This window comes from Nanorana parkeri, unplaced genomic scaffold, assembly GCF_000935625.1.
Source record: "Nanorana parkeri isolate BGI_ZX_2015 unplaced genomic scaffold, ASM93562v1 scaffold670, whole genome shotgun sequence".
NCBI lineage: Eukaryota > Metazoa > Chordata > Amphibia > Anura > Dicroglossidae > Nanorana > Nanorana parkeri.
Genome location: NW_017306938.1, coordinates 863,416 through 889,082, shown reverse-complemented (window position 1 = coordinate 889,082; position 25,667 = coordinate 863,416). Strand labels below are relative to the sequence as shown.

At 39.2% G+C, this 25,667-nt stretch overlaps 1 protein-coding gene across 2 annotated transcripts in view; it reads right to left on the bottom strand.

Annotated features, from left to right (window-relative positions):
- Nucleotides 1–8,538: 8,538 nt before the first annotated feature.
- The window catches only part of MDGA2 (MAM domain containing glycosylphosphatidylinositol anchor 2), a 521,930-nt gene continuing 504,801 nt past the window's right edge, over nt 8,539–25,667 (bottom strand). For both annotated transcript variants that reach the window (XM_018563520.1, XM_018563521.1), the window contains exons 14-17: nt 25,288–25,446; nt 17,975–18,105; nt 12,892–12,997; nt 8,539–10,131 (exon numbers count right to left, since the gene is read on the bottom strand). In XM_018563520.1, coding sequence (XP_018419022.1) covers nt 10,037–10,131; nt 12,892–12,997; nt 17,975–18,105; nt 25,288–25,446 — 491 coding nt within the window. In that variant the 3' untranslated portion in view covers nt 8,539–10,036. The remainder of the gene's footprint in view (nt 10,132–12,891; nt 12,998–17,974; nt 18,106–25,287; nt 25,447–25,667) is intronic.

Genomic DNA, 25,667 nt, shown 5'->3' with positions numbered 1-25,667 from the left:
TTGGCTGAACAACCTGAAGAGAGGCACTGATTGGTTACTATGGGCAATTCTCCATATTCTGTCTGCTCCAGTTTTAATGAATTCCAGTTTTGATGAATTCCCCCTATTGAATCTTGTGCGATAAATTAAAGAGACGGGGATGGATTTCTAAGTGTTTTTGTGAGCTCTATTTCTATATTTTATTACATTTTTAGGACAATGCAGTGTGGTACGGCAGAAAAAGAAAGCTAACAAACTATACCATACTATTAAACTATTGTGCCGTTGGGCAAATTGTACAAAGCTGAGGGCTTTAATTAAAAAAAAAAAAAGTGAACTAGCTTTTAGATCTGTTATGGCTGTTACCTCCTCTGTTCAATTCAGACCTATTACTGCTGGATAAACAAAATGAGCTGCCGCAGCCTAGGCTACCTATGAAGCTTTTTTTTTCCAAGATAAAATGAATCAGATTGGGTGATGCTGCTGTATTTAAGCCAAGCTAAATGTAAAAGTTGAAAAATCAAATACACATCAAAGTATGTTATGCCAGAATACAATGTCACAGATGCGGTCTGTACAAATTGTACTGTTCTACCACATAACAAGGCATTAATCAAGCATGTCATGTAAATGATTGGTGCTTTTCCCATGTCGCCCTTGAAGTTGCATTAAAAGCACACTGCTTGCTATGTAGTTTTTACTTTTTTGGGGGCAGCTTGTTAAATGTCCCCCTTGGAAGTGCCCAGCCCCCATTGCCCTATTTGTAACAAATGCGTTCCCTATTAGCTTTGAAAATGCCCAGAATTATCTATCGAGATTTATCCACTATAGACTTTAATAGGGTTTACAGCTAAATTTGGGTTTTCCTGACTTTCAAACAGGTTGTACGGACCTCGGGGGAATTTAACCTGGGCAGATTTTCTCATCCCAAATAATGATATAACTCATGTTGTCTAATAAGAGATATTGTAACTCCAAACAGGTAATTATGCAGGATGCCGTGCTGCACCTGTCATATATCAGCTTGTCGAATAACTGCATCTGGACAAGTATTACACAGACAGAACAGAATGACAAGCCAATACATGACAGGTGGAGTGCACTTCTCTGCATAATTAGTTCATAGGTAATGTTTAGTTATAATGTTTCCTGTTTGGTAACCATCATAATGATTAGTGATGAGGCAGGGAAGTGTGCCAAGTAATGCACCCGAGGGATCATTCATAAGCTTTGATACAATCATTTTGTATTGCTGTATTCAGCTTTTACACTGGCTTTCAAGTTAAAAAAAGAGGGGAAAAGACAAGTCCTTAAATGATTATAGGCCTTTGAAATATACGGAAGTTACACATGCAAAGCTCTGTAAGTTGTTTGTGAAGCACATGGAATAGTGATTGGATAAATTTCTATAGTCTATAGATCTACAGTATAGATAGTCTTGTATTAAGAATTAAATTAAGACTAATGCATTTTTATGAAATAAGAATGGGGGACCCCCAGAAATAAGGGTCTAATTGCTGTGACCTTTGCTACCATTACTCCTACTCAACTGCAGGGCTGCATTTCACTTGTGTACTCCTGGACCACACTTAATATGCTGCCCCATGGCCACAAATTTGTGTTGTCAAACATTTCAGTGCACTTCAAGTAATATCATTACTACATGTGGTGAAATGTTAACTCCCAACTCCTGTTTTGTTTTACACTTGAGAATTTAAATAAGGGCTTTTGTAGATGGGCAAATGAAGTGTGCTTTTAGGTGCTTTTAAGGTCAGATTGAGGCGCTTCCGTGTTCCATTTAAGTTCCTTCATTGATGCATCTAACCTGCCGGTTACCTTCTCCAAGGCTACATCAAGCTCCTTCGGCATTCCTATTGACAAGTCTGAATATTTCCTTATATTTCTATCCACGCCAAGTGGATGGCAAGCCAGGTACATTGGTATTACTATGACTACACTCTTATACTTTGGTATATACTATGACATTTGTGTTTCTAAGTATGTTTTGTGCCTAATTTGACTAAAAGATGCAATTACCCCTTTAGACTGCAGATCCGAAGTTTTTATGTAGCTCAGTTGAGGGCTAAGTGTTAGCAATTAAATAGGTTAAGAATTACATTGGATCAGAGAGTTTAAGAGTAGCAGTTTGAAAAGCGCTTTTAACTGCCCTACACAAGAAATCCCATGATTTTCAATGGCCCTGGTTCACACCTAAGCAGAAAAATGCCAAACGCCCCAAATACAGTAGGAGAAGATACAACACACAAATAACCACTTGCTGTTAACGCACGTACAAACGCTCAAAAACGGTGCCGCCTAGGTGTGAACCCAGCCTTTAAGTTAAAGGTCCAGGCAGGGAAGGGCTAAGTGTTTGGTGATTCTTTGGTGTAGAGACACTTTGCAACATAGGGGCAACTTCAGAATTTATACTTGTTCTGTGCTCAACATCGATATATCAGCACTAGAACTAATGTACCATAAAAGATTATTCAAATCCTCCAGCCTATGATTTTTTTCCTGCACAAATTACTGGCAATGAGCATGTTTATTATATGCAGAATTTTGGGATGCCTCTGCTTGTTTTACATTGATAGAGCAGCTTTATCTAAATAAGTACCCATAGGACCTCTGTATAGGCTCTGAGCCTGTGGAATCCTCTTTTAAGTTGTAGTACTTTGTTTGCAAGTAAATTTGTTTTAGAATGATTATATGTTTTATGAACCTTTACAAATAAAGTTGTCCATATATTAATTATAGTCTTGCCATCTAACACACAGTGGTTCATGTTGCCAATCTGTGGCCATACATGCATATGAGCAAATTTGACAGGACTGGAGGTTTGGTTCCAAAGCCAAATATCTGGTTTATGTAGAGCAGGGGTAGGCAAACTCTGGTTCTCCAGCTGCAAATCCCATGATGCATCTGTCTCTGGGAGTCATGGCTGTTATTCTGCAATGACTCACAGCTGCACCACAGCTGGATGGCCGGACCATAGCTGCTTATCCTGATGTAGAGGATGATAGCAGTTTCTGCAATGTACTACAGTACCGCAACGTCTGCTATCCTTGGTGTCTGAGCAGATATCCATGCATTGTGCAACAAAAAAGCTACTGCTGTGTCAGATTTCAGGGCATATGATAGGAATCGAGGGCTTTTGTCCTGTTAAATGTAATTTAGATAAAGCCGGACTTTAAGATTGAAGATGTAAAACGTATAACATTATTTACCTTCATCTCTGAAACTACACTCTACCCTTTGCCTATGTTCTTCATATGCTCAGGTTGAGTTGCCCAGGGCCCCAGGTTTATGACAGGTTTACTTTACCTAACATGTTCCAGGATATATTTAGACACAGAAAAGGCAAACACAATCTTCATTCTTATTTATAAAGTCATAAATGCAAAATACATCTTTGGTATATATTTTCCCTTGGGGACAAAATATGCTCCAATCTCCAAATATAATATTTTTTTAAATTTATGTTCTGAAAACCAATTTTTACAATCTCCACCCAATAGCAAACGTCAATCAAAGTTTATTCTTTAAAACAATATATTATTTGATGGCTTGGCTCAATTCCATGTCTAAATAAAAGTAGTAGTTTATTTTCTGTATTCAATCAGATTAACGCCTTGCCCGTAGAGTATTCTGTCATCGGGAGGCTAAACGTTTATTATCATCAGAGTTTAATTGGTAGGAAAGAGCAATGATTTATTGCTTCATAGTTGAATTTGGAAGTTCTATTAAGTTTTACTGCTCTGGTTATGGTATTAGACATATGGCTATAGCAAAGGAACACTGTTGTTTAAAACTCTTGAGGCTTTTAGTGTCAGGCCTAAGGGGTGTAACTAATGACAAAGTAGTTTCAGAAGTCTGTTTTACATCTCAAGTGTCACCATAAAGCTGAAGGAAAAATGTGTTCATCAAATTTGGCTTGTCGGCTGGCTGTAGTCAGGACGTTGTGCCGTCTGTTGCATGGGGACTTGCTGACAGCTAAGAATATATAATCTTTTTAAAGCTGAACCCCAGGCAAGCAGCTTAATACACAGATGAAATACTTTTAAGGACACTGTTTTATTTGACAAAAGATTTGTATTTCTGTCCACCCAGTCCAAAGATTGTCCCAGCCCCCTCACAAAGCACTGCCAGGTGGATCACACCCTTACAAAAGAACTATTAGTTTTGCTGTGTAAAAATCACACGCACCTGGTGCGTGCATGTGTTTAGGTTAGTAAATCACCCCCAAAAAGTATTGAGGGTAGAAGAGTCTGCACAATCACCAGGACACTACCATTTCCAGGAGAAGGTCAGAAAAGGCAGCCACCATGTGTTTGTGTGGACAGGTTTTCTTTATATTGTAGTTTGTTTATATTTGTGTGCACCAGGTATGTTCCTAGTAAAGATGGAAAGTCTCTTTCCTGCTTTAAGTGTAATCAGAGTCACTATACTTCATTGTTCATTCTTACCTTGGTGTTAGTCTATTATTAGAGCTCTGTCAGCAAAATTCTATAGAAAACAATATTTAACTTTACAAACTAAGCATGAAACACAGATTTTAAAAAGTTAGCACAATTTAGATATTTAAAACAAAGGCAAATGCCAATCATATTTACAGCTAAAAAAAGAAATCAACCAGTAAGTGTAAAAATACGGTTGTGTTTAGATACACCAGCATTGGGGCTGATTTGCTGATTCTGGGTTCATTATTTAGTGCGTCACGGACCTAAAACGGGTTAGGAGTTAATGTTTCAGACTTCACTTCCTACATACCTATTCCAAGGCAGTGAAGCCAGAATCGGCATTCCAAATCCTTTTAGCCTCTTGGATAATTTTTTTTTAATGCGCAAATCTGTTTAGCCGCTCCTCCTAACATGTGCGCCTGTTTTCACCAGAGCTTGCACTATTTTTCCAACTGCGAGTGTTTTGTGAAAGTTCGCAACTGTTTACATCTGCACTTGTCCAGCGGATGTTTGAAACTGGAGCATTGCCTAACAAAAAAATTGCAACTTAAGATGTCCCCATGACCACTTCTTCAAGAAGCGACAGTTAAGCTTTTTGCTTGGAGTTACGAGTCTTCTTTCATGGAGTCTATTAAACCTCATTTATCAACAACATTACACTAGCAACATAAATCTGACACAAAGTGCGTCAAACATATTCCATGCAAGTTCAAAGTCGCAATTGCTATGATAAATTCCTCCCAATGTCATCAGTGGAAGCAACTATGCTAATATATATCATATTTATATCCCAACAGTACAAACCATCTGTAATTGTGTTTGTCAGCAATCTCGTTCATGCTTGCTGTAAAAAATGTCCCATTTAAAAAAAAAATCTGGAACCTCTGTGTAATTCATTGTAATAGGTTTATGAAGTGCTGTCCCTGCTCACAGGTGGTAGAAACAACAGTTTATACATGAAGCATATTGAATGTGTTAGGCCCTTTTCAGACGTGTGGTTGGATCAGGTGCGCCTGTCAGTTTTTCAGGTGGATCTGATGGAAAGCCCAATGTAAAGCTGGCCATACACCTATAGATTATCTGCAGATTTTCTATGTTCAGATAGAAAAAGAGCAATAGATTCCTCCATCTACGCTAAACTGTGTGGATGGAGGAATCTCCTACTGGGCCAAGCTTCAGTATCTTGCTAGTCGGCCCCGCTGGCTCTCACACTACCTGAACAATGCCTGCATCCAATCCGATTGTTCAGGTATTTTGACATCCAGCAGGGCTGACTAGCAAGATACTGAGGCTTGGCCCAGCGGTAGATTCCTCCATCCACACAGTTTAGTGTAGCTGGAGGAATCTGTTGCACTTTTTCCATCTGACCATAGAAAATGTGCAGATAATCTATAGGTGTATGGCCAGCTTTAGGCGTGGAGCAGCATCTGATTGACCCTGAAAACCCAAACAGAGCAGATTTCTGTTTTGGTGGACCTGATCATGATGGATTGAGAGTAATCTGATTTAAAAGAATATGTTACTAACTCCTGATAGACCTAACATGGGTCTGGTAAGTTCAGTTTCTTCCTCCACAAAATGGAAGAAAAGATATCCGTTCTGTACTGCTCCAATCAGCAGGGGCCTATGTATAATATAACATTCCAAAATTGCTACTTTCATGGAGTGAACTGTCATTCCAGCTAAGCAGAGCTGAGGCATCCTCGGCAGTAGTCAGACACTTGTCAATACATATTCATCTTTTTTCTTATTAGGGGAATACTGTGTTACGCGATTCATGTGATATAAGCCTCCATTATACCAAAGCCTCATTAGAGAATATGGTATACTGGTGTCTTATATATTAAAAATGCATAAGACAAGATGAGCAGACCAATTTTCAGGAAATAACTTGCCCAATTATGAACTCTTTTGATCTAACTTAAAGAGACACTGTCATTAGGATACATCTATTTTACCAATACCACCTCCTTTATGTCAAATCTTTGCTCTCTTAAAGAGCTAGAAGGATCGGGAGAATCTTCAGCATCTCACACTTCAGATGCATTGGATGCCTGCTTCTCCCCACCACACACTGGGGTTGTATCCACTGGACGCTACCTCGCTAGTGTAGATCTGGATGTGGAGGATGCTGAGTATTATAAAAGGACAGTGTCTATTTAAGGAAGAACGCCAGACAAAACTTCTATTAACCCTTGCAGTGGGGCTACCTACGCACTGCAAAGGTTAACTGCTCATTTTCATTAAGGTGCTTAAATTAAAAAAAAGTTATTTTCACTTGTGGTAATGATGGTATGTGCCTTGGCATCCTCACATTCAATATACATTGTATTAGACGTGATGACTCAAGGATCCTTAGACCACTGCAGCGGAGGGGAGTATGGCTAGAATGATTGGTCTAAAAGCAAGCCAGGGTCAGGGTTTGGGTGAGTATAACTTTTTTATTTTAGCTCCCTAGACAATACGAGCACTTAACCCTTGCAGTGCAGGGGTATTCCCACTGCAAGAGTTAATAAATGTTTTGCCCGGAGTTGTTCTTAGAGAACAAATGCCAGTCAAAACTTTGTTTTTTCAAGTAGACATAGAGTGGGGAAAGTTTACACAATTCTGTACATTTATCTAAACCGAAAAACAAAAAACTAGGCGCTTACTAGACATGTGCACTGGCAGAACATTCGTTTAGTTTTGGATTTTGTGTTATTTAGTTTTTTGGGATTCTGGTGTGAAAGTCAATTCGGATTCGGACGAAATTCGTTAGCGGTAGTTCGTTCGAACATTCGTTTCGTTTTGTTTTCGTTTCGTTCATCCGTTGCAGTAAAGTGACATTTGAGGGGAAAATAATGTTTTTCTCCTTGTCTAATGTCACTTTGCTGCAACGAACACGAAAACGAACTACCGCTAATGAATTTGGGAAACGGAAATTCGGATTTGTTTGCATTCGTTAAATCTGTAATTCGGATACATCCGAATTTTTCGAAAATTCATCCGAATTTCGTTTCGGAACGAAACGAATCGCACATGTCTAGTGCTTACACACAGTCAACTTCTCCATTCTTTAGGGGGCAGAGAAGCATAAGTTAGGTAATGTTATGTGCTGCTGGGCTTGGCTTTAAAAAGACCTTACCCACTCGGGCAAAGCAAATTTTCATTTTAACTTGGCCATCTCATTTATGTGAAAGAATACACAATTACTGTATAATATACTGTAGTAACTTCACTGAATAAATGCAAACATGTTATCTTTTTTACTTTAGTTTGATGGCAAGTGGCATTGTTAACAACGCTTAAGTTATCTAGCTCAAGTACCTGCTTTCTGCTTTGTTAGTATTTATGTGTAGAAACTGACCACCATGGACTTATCCAAATATTGTCACTTGCTAGAGGCCTGGTTGGCTCTGGTTTGAAAACATTTGAGTTGCTCACTACTTTAGAACACCTATGCAGCAATCATAACTCCAGGTCTGCATGTTACTTCTGGGTCTATGAGTATTGAAGCCATCAGATTAGCAGGACAACAAGGCCACTAGAATTCTGAGAAGAAGGTCAGCAGTGGCAGCCTATATTTGTCTCTCAGTACAGGTTTTTTTTTCACGTATAGTTGTTTTACGATTTACATTATTGTGCAGACTTGTCTTTTTTAGGCGTACAAAATGTGGCATGCATTTTTAAATGTTCTCTTTCATTTTCTAAGAAGAGAATATAAATCTGGCCATAAAAATGTTTTCTGTTCCCCAGAAATCTCAGTTTATGTGCGCAAACAAAAAGAACCAGTAGACCACTTCTCATACCTTACCTGGAAAGAGGCTTTATTGAACATAGCTGTAAAAGTTTTCTTTTTGTTTCAGTTGAATAACTGAATCAGCATAAACATTTCCACAGAATCCAAAATAAAAATAAAATAAAGAAAAAAAAAAAAATTCGAATCTGGTCATAATCTACGACATTTTCTTGTGCTTCAGTTTTTCTCCTTTTAAATCAATTTCAGCAATGTTAAATATGTTTTTTTTATTTATAGCCCAATTGTTTGCATAACATTTTTCATCAAATGTTTGAAAGAACATAAAAGAATAATTTTTTTTTGTGTAGATAAAAGTATTTGTAAATGAAGTTAAAATTTAAGATAATTTAAAGAAACCAAAAATATTTTCAAATGTTCATAGCCAAAGTTAGAAGGGACATATACAATGCATTGAAAAAGTGGCTGGTTAAAGTATGTATTTAATCAGGTAGCTCAGTAATTTTTTTTTTTACAGTTTTATGTAAAAGTGTAATATCTTTTTTTTTTCCAAACTTGCCAAAATAATAAAATACTATGTCACAATCTGCACAGAGTTTGATTAGTGGGCAGAGGCATCGGACCCTCAAATTTTGAGATCAATAATTCAGACCCGGAGATTCTGCCGGGGTCGAACACATTGCAGTCTGCTGCTCAAAACGCTTTCCTCTTAAGATCAGACTGATTTCATTTCAAATGTAGATAAGAGTAAGAAAATGACTTTCCCGTTTCAAAAGGAGGAAAAAAAAAATGAAGATTGAAAGTCTATTGACAACTTTTCAAACTACTTCAGTTACCAGTAATATGAAAAGTTGTTCCTTCCCAGTTGTGTTGAGATTTCCTTTTTTTTTTTGTCAAACTGATAATGCGCAAGAAGGCCATGACTGTTTTTTTCAAAGGTGAAACAAATGTTAAAAAAATATGACGTTTAAGATCTTATGCAGCAACATAAGTTTATGTACTTCTGTAGCAATTTTTGTTGTTGTTGATCTGGCCTGTGTTCTCTTCTTGTGGACTGCAGTTTGCATATAAAACAGTTTGTTTCTTTATTTTTATTTTTTTCACAAACCACTCACAGCAGTGCAAGCTTGTTTAGCTAACTTTTTCAGGCTTGTTATTTGAAGGCACTTGGTTTCCTGGCAATTTATAAAAGGTGGTGGTTTGGTTCCTTTGTTACAACTGATGGACTTGGTAACTTGAACTCATGGTCGGTCCACAAGCAAAATCCCAAAAGCTGAAAAAAGCTTGTAAGACTGAGCTGCTCTTTCTTGGAGACGACTACATGCAAAAAAGATATAGCATACCTTTTGTAGCAAAGCTGTGATAAAATGGTATACGTGTTCTACAGAGGTTCAGGTTTGAATGGTGGCAGCCAAGGCAAGAGGGCTTACGCAGACTTGTTCCTTACTAAAAACCTTCTTGAACTGAAAATGAATGCCAGATCTTGGTGTACCCTGTTAACTGTGAGGTTTAGGTTGGCAGGCCATTAGGTGTCCATGGTATCAAGCAAACTCTTTTCATTTGAAAGAAAACCAGCCGTGACGTTGTGCTTTGACAAGGATTTCATAATTCCTTTTTTTTTTTTTATAAAGAATATTCAGATTTTACTGTATTTGTAAAAGCCACAGAAGCACTGTGAGGTCTGCTCTTATATTTCAGGTCTCAAGTGTAGTTTATAGTCATGTATTTTCCAATGTTCTGTTAATTCCCAGTGCCCTTGTGGAGGAATCTTTGGTAGATTGTTTTCTAGATGTCCATTTACAAAGACTCTTTCTTCATACCAGTGCCTAGTGAATCTTTTGTAGCCTCTGCCAAAGTATGGTCACCTTTGATGACTTAATAAAGAAAAGAAAAGGAAAACCGGATACAGCCATATATGAACTAAAGTCCCAGACACTTTAACACCTGAAGGAGGAGCTGAAAAGAGAAAATAAAATCATGTAACTATTCAACACATAATATTTTGGATATTTAAAGCGGGACTCTAGCAAGCATTAGATATATGCAAAAACATTTTTTTTTAAAGTTTAGAAAGGGTTTAAACTTACCTGTGTCTCCACCACACGCTCCCATCCAAAGATCTGATGATTGCGCCCGCAAAGGATCATGGGTCGGGTGCATGTGCAGTACAGATCTTCGGCTGGGAGACTAGGAGAGACACAAGGCAAGTTAATGCAGCAGCGTGCACCCGCACAGACCTTGTGGGACAGGAAGAGACAGGAGTCAGTGCTGGATCACAGACCGGCACCAGTGCTGGAGGGACTCCTGAAAACTACTGGAAAGAAGATGATAATCGGATCAAGAGGCATCATTTAAGGTAAGTCCTAACACTAGCAGGGTGGGGGTAATTTGCCTTTAATGACACTTTAAGTCTGGATCGTTGCAGCGTACTGTAAAAATCATAGTTTCAATGATGCCATAAAGTAAAGCCAGCGCTGCAGCTGCGAGTTTGGCCCTTATGCAGTGAAGGGATCCTGTCGTTCAACCCTCCATCCTATTCCCTTGTCCATTCACAGAACACATTGGGGGGGAATTTATCAAGGGAGTTGCTCCACTTTTCTTTAAGTGACAAATTTTCCACGTTATTTGCACCTTATTTATCAATGCAGTCTAAGCCTTGATAATAAATGTCATTTTCATTAGACATGTTGGGGGGAATTTATCATACCAATTGCGAGTGTTTGAACTTGCACGGAATATATTTGCACCAGATTTATCAAGCTAGTGTAATGTTGTTGATAAATGAGGTTTAATAGACTCCAGGAAAAAGACTTCTAACTTCAGGCAAAAAGCTTAACTGTTGCATCTTGAAGAAGTGGTCACGGGGACTTCTTAAGTTGTGACTGTTTTCTTAGGTGATGCTCCAGTTTCATACAGCCCCGGAACAAGTGCAGATAAAAACAGGTGAAAAAAACATGCAGTTGAAAAAGTGTGCAAGCTCTGAAGAAAACAGGTGCAAAACAGGTGCAAAAAATATGTGCAGTTGGAAAAGTATTGCAAGCTTTGGGCAAAACACCCTCAGTTGGAAAGGTAGTGCAAGCTCAGGTGAAAACAGGGGCACATGTTAAAAGACAGATTCGCACATAAAAAAAATGATCTAAGAGGCTAAAACTGTTGTAATTGCTTTGATAAATTCCTCCCCCCCCCCCCACCGTATGTGAATACAGAAGCAGAAAGAAGTGGCAGATAAATGACAGGATCTTACGTTGTCTACTAACAGAATGTTTTGTATTCTGTTCACAGAATACAAGGCATTCTGTGCATGGACAAGGGGAGAGAATGAGGCAGGTAAACGGTTAAATGGTTTGCATAGGTTTTTAAAACATAAAGATACAAAAGTTTGTTTTCTGAGCAAGTTATACAAGGGGATGTCTGGGAATCTAAAAGTGGCCATACACTGCCAGTATTAGCATTTGCTGACACACAGTAGAGCATTGCTTGTGATCAATCCAGAGAGGTGAAAAAAAAAATTGTGAATCATGACATGCTCATTTCTGTATGCAACAAGGGTAAAGGTAATTGAACCGAAAAAAAAAATATTGCTAGAGTTAAGGAGAGGAATTTTGGAATATAACAGACCACAGATACAGAGCAGCTCTTCACCATTCTGGTTTCCATGGCAACTTGCAGCTCATTTGGTATCATCCTTACTAGTGCACTAACAACTCCCATATAATTTACCTGGTGATTGCCAACCAGGACAGTGAAGAACCACTGTCTACATCTAAGGTCTGTTTATCTTGAACTTTGTGTATGCATAGAGTTGGGGGCCTTTGTCTTTTTAATTTAAACCACATTTGCATATATGATGATGTTTAATAAAACATGTGCTAAAGATCACTATGTAACTGGGGACATAACAGTTTATACATAGATCCATTACAGTAGTGTGATGAGTTGAATTTGCATGGGCATATGAATAGAGTTTAAGAACCTTGCATTAGGAAAAAGTCTAAATAAGATCAACTCTCATAAGGCTCTGGAAGAGACCAAAAACATAGGATGGCCTGGAAAAGCCTGAGGTTAAAGGGTTGGTCTAGTAAAGAAAGAGCCATTGGTTACAAGTATGTCTGGTGTTGTGTGATCACCTGCAAGCTTTATATCCTATATTTACACTTGAAAATTCTAGGGGTGTTCAGGCCCACTTTAGGGTGTTTATGCTGCTCCTGTTGCATTGTTCTTCATAAAACATTAATTATAAACTCAAAAGGGTGAATGGGAACCCTTCATAATGAGCACAGTAGGAGTGAAGAGATCTCACCACTAGAGTCTCTAATTGAAACTAAGAAATATTAAGGTGATTGAAGTCTACAGCATCTATCAAATACTGAAATATCTACCACTATAAAATAAACCTTTTCCGAGAGAATAGGTACACTGCCATTGTTGGAACTAACCCAGGCCTGGAACAAGCATGTGGATCTGGAGTTCCAACTTCACTCTGACTTTCTAAGCTGCCAGGTTAGTTAGTCAAAAAATATTGAAGACCAGAGTCAGCCAAGCTCCAAGTATTTATAAATGAAGACCAGCAATGGCAGCTCCCACATTCCCCTCAGTACAGGTTCCTTTAAAGTTTAGCCTAGGGGATAACTAATATGCTGAGCTTGGGAGCACCCCAATCACCTTTAAAAGAAACAAATTAAACAACATGTATTGCAGACAAAATTAAACACATACTAGTGGCTGGCTGATCCATCCTGGTACATTCTCCTTCTACGATTGATACATCGTCTATGGCGATATCTCCTTCTATACCAGGACCTCGAATGCCCTCAAATATTATCTGAAATAGGAAGCAGTGTGAATGATGGTAAAAAAAACTGAACAATAGGATTTCACCTTAAAATTCATTTGTTTTGTGCTTATTTATATTTAGATATTTAGATTAGTCTAGCTCTTCTGGTGATGTGATGACTATCTGTTGTACAGAGCGGCAGCACTAGAATAAGAACATCTCTATTGCAGCTTACAGTCTGAAGTATATCTACACTATACTTATACTGGTCTTATAGAAAGAAGATCTATTAGGCTGTTCCAAAATGTAATGTATATAAAGATTTGGTTGTCATCTGACCCCATGTTCACAGGCCCCACAGAAGATACATAAATTGTTGTGAACCTCCCAGTTCAGTCTGTTTGAGTTGCAGGGGGGAAAGCAAAACTTCCAGTATGTACAGATGAAGAATAGTGCTTGTGTTCTCAGCTCCCTCTATAGTCAGGTTCTCAACTCATCTTATAGCTGGTGTACCCTGACTGTAAATGTACCACATGTATTAGGTCTTTTAACTAGACTGTTGGAACAGTCATTTTACAGCTGATTTCAACATATATTGTTCTATGAATTCTCTCCATTAATGGATATAAGCTGGGATGACATATCTTGGCTAAAGGAGAACAACAGACAAAGGGGACAGCAGCTCTAACTCATCTTATCTCTCACACTGGCACCAGTTTGGCTAAGAACAACAATCCCCTCAACCCCGCCACTGTGATTTTTTTACCCCTTCTGTTAAAAGCTTAACAGTCTGAGATCGGTTGTCATGCTAGTACTGACTTCACTGCCTAGCAAGTCCGTTATCTAAAATAATAATGTGACCACTAAATGAGTTATAAGTGGGTTAATATTTCTCCTGCATGCTTGTCCCAGGTCAATGATTGACTAGGTAATAAGTCCAGGATCAAGATGACCGATTTAGAACCTGCACCTTTAAAACAGCAGCCATGGCAGTTCAGGTATGGTTTTCCTAATAGGTTCCCTTTAAAATAACCCTGTAATGAATTATGATAGTGTAGAATGTGATATAATTCTTAAATTTACTGTGAATGTCTGTGGATGGAACATCACAATAATATATATAGATATTCAGTAGAGACCAATAAAATGATGCCATTGAAATACTGTGAGCACTGTCCTTGCGCCATTTGGCTTACAGTGAGAAGGAAACATCATATTCTCTTATTTAATTATACCATGAGTCATTTTAATGTTGGGCAGTTTATAATTCTAAACCGACTGAATCCTGTGAATTTACAAATGTTGTTAAAATGAAAAAGAAAAAGCACTGTACTTTGTTATACACAAACACCCAAGATAGAATACCTTGATTCAATCATTCAACACAGAAACCTCACAACAGCTTCAATCGCAAACCTATAAACAAAGAGTGGGCCCTGCATGTCATGGTAGAATGTTAATTCAGACTAGTTTCTTGCAGATGTAGCTCATCACTAAAGTAAACATCACTTCCTGCATTCAGAAACCAGGGAGGAGAGCGGAGGGAGATCGGGTACTAACTCCCTCTGTTCTCAGTGCACGGAGCCACATCGTCCATCCCGTATTGGATGCCCGGGATCGTGGCGGGGCCGTCGACCATGAGAAGAGGTAAGGAGGGGAGAGGGCACACAGAGACATGGAGCATACAAGTGACTGGGCGTCTTTACAGACGCTGGACCGCTTGCATGTAAACGGCCTTCACGGGCCAGGGGGCGCGTGCAAGCGGGCATTAAGGATGTCTAAAGACGCCCACCCGCATCCAAAAGACTCCCGTCTGGCCATCTTTCAATGTTCGGCGGACGGGAGGTGGCTAAAAAAAAAAAAACCAATAGCTCCATCGCTGTAATCCAGTATCATTTACGATGAATGATGCTTGCTGACTCGCGTTAATAAAAAAAAGTCCCACCGCACGACATCCCGGCGAAGACTCGCCGCAAAATTACACCGTAAACAAATAGGCGGAGCGAGGCGTGACGTCACAGGGTGCATTCCGCCCATTTGACATTCTCAGCTGTCATATAACACAATAGCATTCGGGAGCTCCCGAATGCCATTCGGGTCTGTGAGCCGAGGTGTCACAATACTATTTATATGACATAAATTTATTTGATGTGTTTGAAGTTCAAGCCCATTTGAAGTCTTGCACCTTTTATAGCCCTCTATTCACCATGCTATGATTTGCGACTTTGTTTTTTTTAAATTGGAAATACCTTAATTTGCTTTTTTCTCTCAGTGCATAATGGTGCTACCAGCGCTCCCACTCTGCACTCTTTTCCGCCATTGCCCCAACCCTCGGCACAAATGTCCTCCCATAGAGTTGTATTACACTTGTGTCTGACCAGTTTTGTTACATATTGCTGAATACTAAGAGCACTGGGGTCTAACTCTAGTGCCTATAGCACTGTGCAGTCATAGACACCATAAATACCTGCTGTAACAGGAAAGTGGTGGTATGACAAGTAAAATGGAGGTTATTACAATGCAGATCTATTTCCATGACTTCAATTGGGCTTAAGAAGAGATTACCCCCAGATCTCACACTTTCCCATGGATTCTAGAAGTTCACCCATGTCTAGTAAAAGGTGCCCATCTGAAATGAAACCATATAGTTAAACTGTACAATCTGTTTTAAAGCAGACTATGCGATTCTCTATAAACCTTTTGGGATTTAGACATTATGCTTTAGGTGAGGGGGTGTTTTTTCTTTCTCCTCTGATGGTCAGAACAAGTAAATTTTATTTATCCCTTTAGGCCAATTATAATCCATCTGCAGGATGATCATTTAGCTTCTCCTGCAAGTCACCAGTCTGTGTTTATTGCTGCAGCGTCAATGTGTCAAACAAGAACATCTAAGTGAATGATTTGCTTTTACTCAAATGGGTTTCTGCAGACTCTCTAAAGAAAAGGAAATCAACGTTTTTAGTAAAACAAACCAGCTTGAACCAAGGGTAATGATTCCACCTGTCAGATTGTATTTCACATTTTCCTTCCAAACTCTTGTGTGCATGGTTTGTAATGAGTCCACTTACTTTACTGGCTGTATAGCTAATTGTTCCGAGATTAAAAAGTTATACCAAAACTAGAGTACAAAGTATGAAAAATATTTTTGTTGTTTCACTGAAGGCATTTAATTCCCACAATTGATTTCAGGCACCTGGCTGACTTTAGACACAGGAAACAGAGGGAATGGCCTAGGACCCAGCCATACAAGAAACAATTTATGCCAATGTGTCTATCCCTTCTAAAGGAGATGTAAGGATAGACAATGATATGATTTTTGTTCTTCAACTTTTCTCAATAGATTGTGGTCTTCATGCCTCAATGAGTTGAAAACATTTATAAAGGGTGGGGGCTTTTAAATAGCAGTTCCAGCTACCAGTTCATGGTAGGTTTTAGCCAGGTGAAAAAGAAGGCTGTGCAGTATGTAAACTGTACTTAAAGGAGAACTATGGGGTTGGGGCGTCTCCCCATAGTTCTCCTTAGGGTAACGGGAGGACACAAACTAGCGTCCTCCAGTCACACTAAGCTCAGTATGCCGTGAGCTACAACTCGTGGTATACTGAGACGCCGCAGCTGAAGCGGATCACGACAATTATGTCTGGATCCGCCCAGCTGCGTGAGTGACAGCTGGCTCTGCCTATCTAGAGGCAGAGCCAGCTGTACCCGCCCCCTCCCCTGTCCATTCCGCCAGTCAGCGCTGGAGGATCGGAGCGGGGAGGGGGGAATCCAGCCCCTCCCCTGTCACGGCAGAAAGCCGTGACAGGATCGAGAGGTGAGCGAACGCCGGTATGTGTTCGCTCACTTCTCGATCTACTGAGCCGACCTGTGACAGTCTCATTGTCACAGGTCGGCTAGAACTATGAGGTGAGTGAAAAGCACTCACCTCATAGTTCTCCTTTAAGTAATGGTAGTGGGTACAGATGCTATTTTTTAGTCTGTTGCTCAAGTAACTGTATATTGGCTTTTTCTTGATCTGCAAGCTTGTTGTAGAGTCATCTGGAGTTGATTTACTAAAGGCAAATGTGTGTGTGTTATAAAGTAGTCACCGCTCCAAGCTCGCTCTTGTGATGGACTATAATCTGACGTTTAGTTTATTAATTTGTATTGAGATTGTAGTCCATCACAGGAGTGATCTTGGAGCGGTGACTACTTCTGAACACACACAGGTAACATGGGGAACAAAAGTAGTCAGCCTCCAGAAGGAAGGACAGTGTCATCACCAATTCCGAGATGATTTGAGGATCTACAGCCGAGTGATACACAAATAATAAACATTTTCGTTAATAGTTAAGGGAATTGAATGTATTTTTAAGATTAAACTTAGTATCACTTTCTATTTGCAAGGGAATTTGCACACAGTCATTTTGCTTGCACAATAATAGATGATGACTTAAGCAGCGCTTCACTTAAATGACTAAAATAAGAGGAAATTTCCCCTGCAAAATGCTAATTTTATTGCAAAGTTATCAGCCTAATTTGCATTTAGCAAATCAATCCCATTGTATTGTATTAGAAATTATTACATTCAGGGATAGCCAGGCAACCATTTATAGGTGATCAGCATTCGCAGCTTGTGTATTCTCTCTACAGATTATCTTATAGTACCCTTGGATCAAGCTGTACACAGGGCCTTGGCTTATTTCCAAATCACGAACAAGCCCTGCCCTGTTGGGCGAGGCATTTGTGAGCTGTGCTGTGTCTTGGAAGCTACTGACGTTCCAGCAGTCCTTTTCTTTTGCATGGCAATCAGTACAATTAGAAAAAGTGTCAACCAGAAAGACATAGCAAAAAGAAGAAGCATGAAAAGATGGGAATAAAGGTGCCTTCTGGAAGTATTGGAAGCCGAGTTGGGCCAGGTTTTTGTTTTTAGACAAACTCTATTTTTTGGCTTCTATGGCTTATAATACTATTTTTGGCTTCTATGGCTTCTTCTACTCTGGTAAAACAGTACAAGGACCAATGCATCAAAGTCAAATGTTTACCTACCTGAAATGAAGTAGTTGGATGTATAGTTAGACGGGCTTGATGCCACTGTTCCCCTTTATTCCCACTAGTCGACCAAATAGGGATTTCAGTGTTAGTTTGCCCTTTTAATCGGAGGAATATATTCAAACTCCCTAAGCAAAATGACCGCAAAAGAAAAACGGTTTAGTTTTTATGACATGTCAAGACATACTGTCATTCTAAAAATAATTTACATGGTTCTACCAATAAAACAAGATGTTAAGAAGTAAAAGAACCAGAGAAACTAATGACAAATACTTTCTATATCATGCACACACAGTTGTAGCAGTTTGTCAGGATGAATGGAGATCCAGTAGTCTTTGTAGCAGTCTGATTGGACTGAATCATATCAACTACACATGGTACATGGCATGATGTCTCAAGCTGGACTGTACCATTTTTCTGATGTAATAAAGGTAAAGACATTTTCGGCTGAAACGTAGGTAAAGACACTTGGGACGGACACAAGAAGCCAAACTGAAAGCAGTGTTTTTTAACATACCCACTCTCCCCAGCAAACTATGCAGTGGAGACTTGAACCACACTCACTCTAAGCATGGACAGGACAGCAATAACTATCACTAAAGTAGCAGCTGATAAGCATTTTTTTTAACTGAATAATGTGCAAGTATATGAGAAAATAGGAAAAACAATGTAAAAAGACGATAGATATACCGTACATGTATTTATTTTATGGACAGTGGCTATGGTAGGGGCACACTAGCGTCCCTACCACAGGCATCAATGTAGATACCAGCTGTTCACCATACAGCACTGTAGGGTGGTGCTAGTAGTGAGAACAGCAAATGGTGCTGCATTATATTCCAGAGTAGATGAAGATAATTCACCAGCACTCAGTCATTCAGGATGCAAACATAATCTTGTTTATTGTGAATACATCACGTACGTGACCTTGACAAAATGATTCTGCGTGGCACCATAACTTTGGCATTATGTCCTATGTGATGTATTTGCAATAAACAAGATAATGTTTGCATCCTGAAAGACTGGGTGCTGGTACATTATCTCCTTCAACCCTGCTACGGGCAGACTTCTGTGTGGATGCTGATTAACCTCCTAGTATAGTTTTGAACTGTGGGTAAAACTGGAGCTCATAGAAACAAAAATACACTGAGAGAAAATGTCATCTCCATGTATGTAAGTGAAATTAAACCCAGGATCCCAGGACTGCAAAGTCACAGTGCCAACCACTACGCCAATATAACGTCTATAATCGCTCTCACGTGTTTATCGATATGCTTTAAATTGCAGCTTTTATTCATGAAGGCCAGCTTATATCTATAGATAAAAGCGAAGTTATGTTTATAAGTAGGTGTAATGCGTGTGTGTGCCTTTGCATATTTTGCATCACATTTTCTAAAGACCTCTCTGGCTACACTAGACAACCATTTGAATTGTGCGGCATTAAAGCATTTCTTTGGGTATAAATTATTACAGAAGATTACGGTACATCTACTAAAGCTCTTGAAAAGTTCATAGAGTTAGTGAGCAATGTTTGTGATATATCGATCAATATATATATATCCTTTATTTTCTTTGTGTACAGGCTATGAAAACTATAACATTAATCCTCAGTGACACATTACCATGTTCTAGCCAACACCAGAGATAAGAAATAGTTTAAAAAGCCTGATTTGGATACTTAAATCGAAAAAATGTAGCAAGGTTTAAGTCACTAACCTAAAACACATATATGTGTCTGTAAAGTCTGAGTAACAGCAAATATTCCTATTAGCATGCTTGTTCCAGGTAAGGGACAAAGTATTGAAGCGAGGAGGGTACAAATGACAGCCAAAAACTAGCATTTGCAGAATGAGGAGTAACAATGTCAGCCTTTGGCCTTTCCAGGAAACTTTTATTTTATTAACCTCATTGTACAAACCATAGCAGATCTGCAGAATGCTAATTGATGGTAGTTCTGGAACTGTGCATTAAACTTGTGCATTCATTATTTATTATATTCATTTTTATATAGCAGTCTCTGTTCCCAGAAATCCAACACCTTTACGGCATATGCCAGGGCCAGTTTCAGCGTAATCCAGTTAACATTTTTGGATTGCGTTACAAAAAGAACCCAAAAGGGTAACACCAAATAAACTGACTTTTTTGGTACCCAAGAAGAGGTATGTACAACTATCTATAAAAGTATAAACACTTCATTAGGATCATAAAACATATTCACCCATAAAATCAAGCTACATCATATATAGTTTGAGCCCAATGTCTCCATACAACTAGTCTATCACCAGGATTACATATTCAATAACGGTAAATAGGGATGCACCGATACATAGTGTTTTGGCCAGTAATAGTACTAAATGCTCTGATACTCATCCCGATAACAACAGTGCCGCAAGGGAATATGAAGTCGGCTTCCCGGCCATTCAGGAAGCCGGGACTGCAGGTAATGACCCGCCTCCCAGCTTCCTGATTGGCTGGGAAGCTGGCTTCCTGGCCAATCAGCATGTAGCCGGCCAAACAGCATGGAGCAATCAGGAAGCTGGGCAGCGGGTAATGACCCCTCCCGCCTTCCTAATTGGCCTAAACTCATGTTCTAACCCTTCCCTGCTCTGCCAAAAACGAAAAGTTTTGGCAAAAAAAAAAAATACTTGAAGAAGAATCTTTAATGGGGCTTGGCAAGTCACATGTCATGAATATAGTAATTGTATTATAGTATATCTGAATATGGTCACATAGGAATGTAGCAGTATTCAGTTACAAGACTCTAGGTCCTTCGTCCCCTTTACCCTTTTTGAAATGTCTTTATATTTTCTGGAAAACTTTGTATAGAAGGACATATCAAAGACCAGACATCCTATTAGCATTTGACAGACCTTTAATAGAGAGCTTGAGAACCTTTTTTTTTTTTTTCCCCATAATGACCTTTAGTAAAACTACATAGACAGAAAAATGTCTCTGCCTAATGAATCCAATCTGCTAGCTGGATTCTATATGCAAGGCAGAAATCATTTTGAAATAGTGCTTGCTACACAGATAAAAATAGCAGGCGTTTAAGGAATCAATGCCATTGTGAATAAAGCTGGTTCAAAAGAACAAGACTTTTCACAGAGGTGCGACAAGGATCTATAGGGCTAGCCATACTCATTAAAATATCTATTGAGAAGTCAAAAGTAAGGCAAAGAGCAGGATAACAATACCAGATAGGCAAATACCATAGTTCCTTTGCAACTCTTTTTTAACATTGAAAGTTTACTTTCATATTAAAATCACTATATTATCATAAAATGATTGTGCAACTTCCCCCCAAAAAATATTATGTATAATGGCCACTTCTTTGTGTTTGCTTAGCGCACACTTGTGGCAAATGTACATCCTGTATGTGGATATTACAGAGCTTACTATTTAAGCATACACATGTATAGAGGAAAAAGCATCACAATGGACTAAACTGATTGTTCTGATGCAATTTTAAAGTTTTTATGTCTGGCCCCAAAGCTTTTAGTGGCAAAGGGGGAAGTCATTCAGGAGTTGTGGTCAAGAAAGTCCCGCTGGCCCATGTGTTTAAGGCAGCCACAGTATCAACTGGTAGAGAGGGGAGAAGAGTCCCGGTGACTCAGCATGTGTCAACTGTCTACTGCTCTCCAACCTTTTGTTACATTGTTTTACTGAATTATAAACATACTGACAGTGTATTTGCAGGGTACGGAGCATGCACAATAGTTGACATGCATGCACAGTAGCACATTCACCACCATTTTGGGTTAGTCCAAATGTGAATGAAGACCACATCCTTCCACACCTACTAAACCTGGCCATCACACTAAATATGGCAGCTACGGTACACCAAATCATAAGTTCCTTTAGCTCCAGCTCTTTAAGCTGGAGTTTTCCCTGATTATTATTCTGTTTTGTTAAGAGTTTTTTTTACTGTGTTCCCACCTCTCATTTGGGCAGATGTCTACCCCAAAAAACTATACCCTGTGTCTCTTTATGAAGATTTTGTACTTATCATAAAATCCTCTTGAGGTTCATTTAGGGATACAGGTTCCAACCCTCTGTGATCTACTCCTAAGGACTGCTCTTCCACACAACTGTAGCATGCTTTGTTTGCTAGGGTCCTAATCCTCTTGTAGGTAACAGTATAACCCAATGTCAGTTTCTGAGAAACAGTGCCTATAATGACTCATCTATTTGAATGGTCTGTTTACCTTGAACTAGGAGCCTCCAGGGCCTGGTATCTGCTCATTTACACAACACCTTTAAACCTTAAAAGTAGATGTAACCCTTAATAGTAACACTTTGACACTACATTCCTCTATTCCACATAATCTACATCCTAGTTCCATTTATTAATACACTGAATAAAACTTGCACTTAGTACATGATGATCCTGCCAATCTCCTTGCTTCCCTAACATGTGCCAGAGTTCCAGGAAGTAAAGGGATATATACTAATCCGCCCTTAGTAAAAATTGCCACTGTGGAGGAACCCATATCTTCAAAATAACAACAAAGGCAACTTTAGAAATGTTAAGTAATGACAATCTAAAAACACATACTTCTAGATAATTGCCGACTTTTTATTCTTTGCATACCTTATTTTTCTTTTCCTCCTCATTCTTCTCAGTTACCTCAGGGCAGGTTACTAGATCTCTTTTTACTTCCTGGAACTCTGGCAAATGTGACCATGCACATCATCTCAGGGGAGGAAAGTGCCTTTCCCTGAGATCTCGTGGGAATACAGATGAAATTTCCCAGCTGATGTAACCTTCCCAGGATGCAACACTTGGGCACATTACATAATTTGTGAAAAATTGGACCAGGAAGTAAAAAAAATAAATTGTAATTAAAACAAAAATATGTTTGTTTAGCTAATGAATGCTTTCTCACAGCAAATATCCCTCAACAACTTAAGACTCAAAACCGCCAGCACGAAAATGACATACAGATATAACTGCTCATCTATACTGCTCATCATATAAAAATACTGACAAAAGCAGTGTGGGCAAAACAAATACCAAATCTGAAACGCTAAACTGTTCATCATCGATGGGAGTCTCAGGGACAAACATATTGACAAGCCACAGACGGAGAATTTCACTGAATGTAAATCTTTGTTTCACTGATTCAGGTGTGAAGAAATCGATCAGGAAGAGAGATGGATGAGAATTGAGCAGGAGTTCTCTGAGCAACAAGAGACTGATTACAAATACACAGAGACCGTAAACAGGATTAATTGCTGCTCTCTAGGTGTCATATTATGGCTGAAGATGCGTTTTCCTGTCTGCATGCTTTGTGTTAAAGGAATCTGAGAAACTTTTGTAAATGCAAATAAAATGCTTGATGATTTTTTAATATTACTTTTGCCTTCCCTGATTACATAAAGGCTATATTGTTAGTGGATACTTTTCTCATCAGTGGTCCCATGCAGCCTACAGAGGACCACATCCTCCTACCTCTAACATTTGGCCCCAGACAATCAGAATGGCTGACTAATAAAATTGGAGGCTTGAGCTGTACCTTCACTTGCAGGCATGGGCCACGAGATGGAAAACCCTGGGAACCACCATGAGGATGTTGCAGTGTCAAGCCTTCTAGAGTACTTATTTCATTCAGGCAATTGCAGCTGACAGGTAAAATGGCAAGGCTTGGTGGGCTATATTTATTTATTACAGGTTTATATAGTGTCTACAATTTACGTAGAATTTTACACAGAGCACATTCACACCATTCCCTGCCCTCAAAAAGCTTACCATCTAAGCTCCCTATCTCACATGTATACACACAAGGGCCAATTTAGACAGGAGCCACTTAACCTACCAGCATGTCTTTGGCGTGTGGGGGGGGGGAAACTCACGCAAGCACAGGGAGAACATGCAAAATCCTTGCAAATAGTGAACTGGTCGGGATTCAAACCAGGGACCCCCACTGCTGCAAGGCAAAAGTGCTAAGCACTACACCACTGTGCTTTAGTATATAACTTCTAATCCTTTCAGACATTGTTATGAAACATAATATCCTTTCCTGACTTACACTTTCATATTGGCATACAATACTATTTGAAAGTAGCTGCATGATGAACAGTTCTTAGTTTGTGGTTCTGACGTTATCTTTTTCTTCAAACTCGTAAAGCATTTCCTGCTAGCTCAGTAAAGTACAAAAACTCCATTTATGATACTGCCATGTGGTCACTCCCACCATATTACACATCAAGCTGCACTAAAAAAGTGAAATACCAGTTCTGGGAGTAAGCACACATTTGAGATACACATTGTATAGGGGAGCTACTTTCTCAGCCAAAGGACTTGTTATTCTGCTCAGCATGTTTTATTATCTGCACTCCCATGCCCGACAGCATGGACAGGCCTTTGACTCAGCTACCCTGCTCTTTGAACAACGATGGAACAAGCACACAGGTCAGTCACTACTTTGCGCTTTTCTCCTATGAGTATGTTCTCTGTCAATATATGTGCCCTGCAGCAGAGAAAGACTGACTCCTAGTGCTAGTTCTCCCCTTCCCAGTAAGGAGTCTGCCTGAGCAGAGATTTACAGGAGGTTAATTCTAGTATTTACACAACTTGCACTTAGAATTCCTTTTAATGATTTCTTAATGAATACATTAGTGTATTAATTGGTTTGGCTTTAAGTAAATTTGGTTATTCTTAAATTGAAACCTAATGACTACTTATGTGCCCTCTCAAGGAAAATCTCAATGATAACTTAATAGTTGCTGACAACCCCTACTCTATATTAAATTACAAAAAGGTGCAGGCGTAAACACAAAAGACTACGCAGCGCACAAACACTAGGATGAAAGGGCATTTTCCCTGCGCATTTTTTTGAACTCTGATATATACAGTAGCTTGTGCATACTAAAATAAAAATGAACTGTAGAAGACACCATTCTGTAGCATAAAAATACATGATAAATGACTGTACAGTCCATATTCCATGCACTTTAAACTTTGAATATAGTATCAACCTTTACCAATTGCATTGCTGTATACTTGCACATTGAAAAGATTTTGTATGCAATCGACTTTTGCCACCTGGACAGGAAGTGAGTAAAATCTCATCAATAGAGAAACAGACAGGAACAACAACCAGAGCATCTAACCCTTCTCCAGTCTATTCACATCAATGAAAGAAAAGTTTGGCTGGGCTTCTAGCTTAAGATCTGGATGCTTTATATTATTCCTGACCCAGTGGTTGGGTAATGCTTCCACAGTCCCTCTTATTTTAACTAAAGTATAGACCATAACAAGAAATCTGTATATTCTGGAACATCGTAATTACTCATAAACATTAGCTTACCTATATGTCTTCCATACATATGATAGAAAACACTAAAACAATAAGCTGCATTGCTGGACCCATAGGGATTCTTCTGCGCTATGTTAAATACAGGGCTGAGTAGTCGAGCTGTCTCTCCTTCTAGCCGAGGTCGTGATGTTTCAATATACATGTAGAACCCTAGCAAAGAAAACACACGTATCAACACTCATCCAGAGATATTACTACATTAAAGGGACCCTGTCGCCAGATTATTAAAGGATATTTCAACCCTCAAGGGTTTTTGCATATATCTACTGCTTGCACGCTTAACTGTGTCTCTACTGCGTGCTCCCGTCCGAAGATCTGAAAAATCTCAGGCGGCCGCTAAGGATCATGGGGGGGGGGGGGGGGTGAGAGCA